Below are 2,373 nucleotides of genomic sequence, written 5' to 3' on the forward strand. Positions count from 1 at the left end.
ATATTAGGGAAAAGCACTCAAATAAGTCAAAATTGGCCAATTTAAAAGAAAAAACATAAAAATTAGTTAGTTTTCGAACATTTTTGTAGGAGAAGTAATAGAAGGGCACTGTTGTTGCTTGATGCAAAGTTGCTAAACTAAAATCGTTGTCTGTGCTAGAAGGTCTTGCAAATACAAAAAATTTTATTTTACCACTTTGCGAAAAATTGATAAAGCAATATAAGAATACATTTTTTTATTCGAAAACCGCGTGCTTTTCGGCGTACAGAACTTTTCAAATTTTAAATTCTCTTAAAAAATAATTCATTTTAAATTTAACAATTTTTAAAAATATTTTTCTGAAAGATATTAAGATATCCCACAAAAGCTGCATACCAAGCGGCAAGAGATAAAAAAAAACATAAAAGCATTATATTTTAATCCTCTATCGAGAAAAAAAGTTTTGAATTATTTTAGCCAAATTAGCCTGTCACGTTTCACGTTGAATTACCGTGTATTTTGTTTTTGAATTAGCTACTATTTAATAGTAGATAAAATACTATGTTTTATGTATTTTGTTGTTGTGAGAGTCACGGGCCAAACCGACAACTCGATTGTTTGAGACCATTTTACTATATATTGAAAATTTCACCAAACGATTTGTTGGTGCATTGAAATCAATTTAGACTTTCTTTTATATATATAAGCTTGGAGAATAAAAGGACCAATTAGTTGTTTCGATGACATCCATACCATATTCCCAACTAAGTAGACCCGCCGGAAGACTCAAAATAAGGCTCAACCATTTCGGAAAACCCGCACCAAAATTAGACGAAAAAAAATTTAAAATCTACCGGACTCACCCGCTACCAGCCAGGACCCTCGCACAGTTCTTGAGACAGAACACAGGACGTAATGGAGCTCTGGCATAAGCTGCGTGGGCAGCTGAGCGACTTCTTCTTCGTAAACTACCCATACATAGCGCTCTATAGCGGAATGGGCGTGGCAATAACCGCCTACTTGCACTACCAGTGGAAAATACATCATTACGACTTGATGTACTGGAAGCATTTGGCGGAGGTCTTCTCGCAGGACATCGACTGCTTCCAGCTGGCCATCCTTCTGGTGATTTTCGCGATCAATGCCATTTTCGTGTTTATCATCCTGAGCGTCTACCTGCGCCCAGCCCTCGACCATGGCGGTGAGATGTCGTTGCTGGAGATCAAGGATCGCTATGCCCAGTTCATCCTGATCCGCCTGATCGCCCGACTCGATCGCATCCAGTCGAAGTTGTCGGCGAAACGGAAGAGTCTCACCTTCCAGCATTATGCCAGGGCACACACCAATATGGTCAAGGCGGTGGCCATGTTTCGCAAGGATGCGCGCAAGCTGATCCTGCCCAACGAGTCGGAGATCCTGATGCCCATCGAAGACATCTACGGCGTGGCCGAGGACGAGGAGCGATTGCTGAGGCGATCGGGCTACTACAAACTGATCATCGACACCACCGACGAGACCGTCAAGGCACTTTTCAACGCCAAATGAGGCCAGATTCCATTCCAATCTCCAGCCATCTAGCTGATCCGGTTCCGATTTAAAAAAAAACTTTGAGTAAACTGCAGTCCCACCCCACTAATTGCCTTTATCTACTGTAGCTGCCGAGGCTCGCCTGCGAAATCCACTTCTTAAAGCCGTTTTATTGTTTCAATTGTTTGCCTCTGCCAGCTTTTTATGGCCGCATTGTGCGCCTGGCCAACAATAACAGGCCAGTCGGAGACTGTCAGCCATCCCCCAATAACAATAATAGCAAAAGAAACAGAAACAGAAGCAGTTGCAGAACCAGAAACAAAACTCCAACCAGAAACAGAAACTAAAACTAAAATGCCAGCCCATGTCTGCACAGCTCAAAACAATATCTAATGTTGTCTACGGCAAAATATTTTGCAAGCGTCTTTTTGTTTTCACCGCTTTTTGTGTCCTTCAGGCTTTTGTGTTTCGACTTGTCTTTAAAATTGGCTAAAAGGCTGTGTAAATTTAAGTCAGAGTCGGGGAATCGGTTGTATTACGAGTAATGCATCCTTGGGCTATGGCTTGGCTAGGTAAATACAAATTATGTTGTTTATGCAGAATATAGAAGACATGGAGGCCATAAAGGGGATCCATTTTGTCCTTACACTCGGAAAAATTGAAAAAGGGAACAAATTTAAGATCAAATGTTCTCATAAATGTATCAGGAATTGGTTCTCTTTTTTATGACTCCTTTATTTGTACTCTCATTTCATCAACCCACTTTCGACTCCCGTTTGTCTAGTTTTTCGTTCTCTTCAGAGAGTATGTTGTCTTTTGAGAGAGTAATTTAATGCAAACTGGTCTGTTATAAAGAATGTCCTCTAA

The 2,373-nt window shown here is 40.6% G+C and overlaps 1 protein-coding gene across 1 annotated transcript; it reads left to right on the top strand.

Annotated features, from left to right (window-relative positions):
- The first annotated feature begins 742 nt into the window (after positions 1-742).
- LOC108066715 (uncharacterized) lies at positions 743-1,611 on the top strand. Its single transcript, XM_017155334.3, has one exon. The coding sequence runs from the start codon at positions 895-897 to the stop codon at positions 1,522-1,524; it is 630 nt and encodes a 209-aa protein (XP_017010823.2). The 5' UTR covers positions 743-894; the 3' UTR covers positions 1,525-1,611.
- Positions 1,612-2,373: the final 762 nt, after the last annotated feature.

The sequence above is a fragment of the Drosophila takahashii genome, chromosome 3L (genome assembly GCF_030179915.1).
Source record: "Drosophila takahashii strain IR98-3 E-12201 chromosome 3L, DtakHiC1v2, whole genome shotgun sequence".
NCBI lineage: Eukaryota > Metazoa > Arthropoda > Insecta > Diptera > Drosophilidae > Drosophila > Drosophila takahashii.

Coding starts and splice junctions, on each gene's coding strand:
- LOC108066715 (XM_017155334.3), top strand. CDS start 895: ATGGAGCTCTGGCATAAGCTGCGTGGGCAGCTGAGCGACTTCTTCTTC.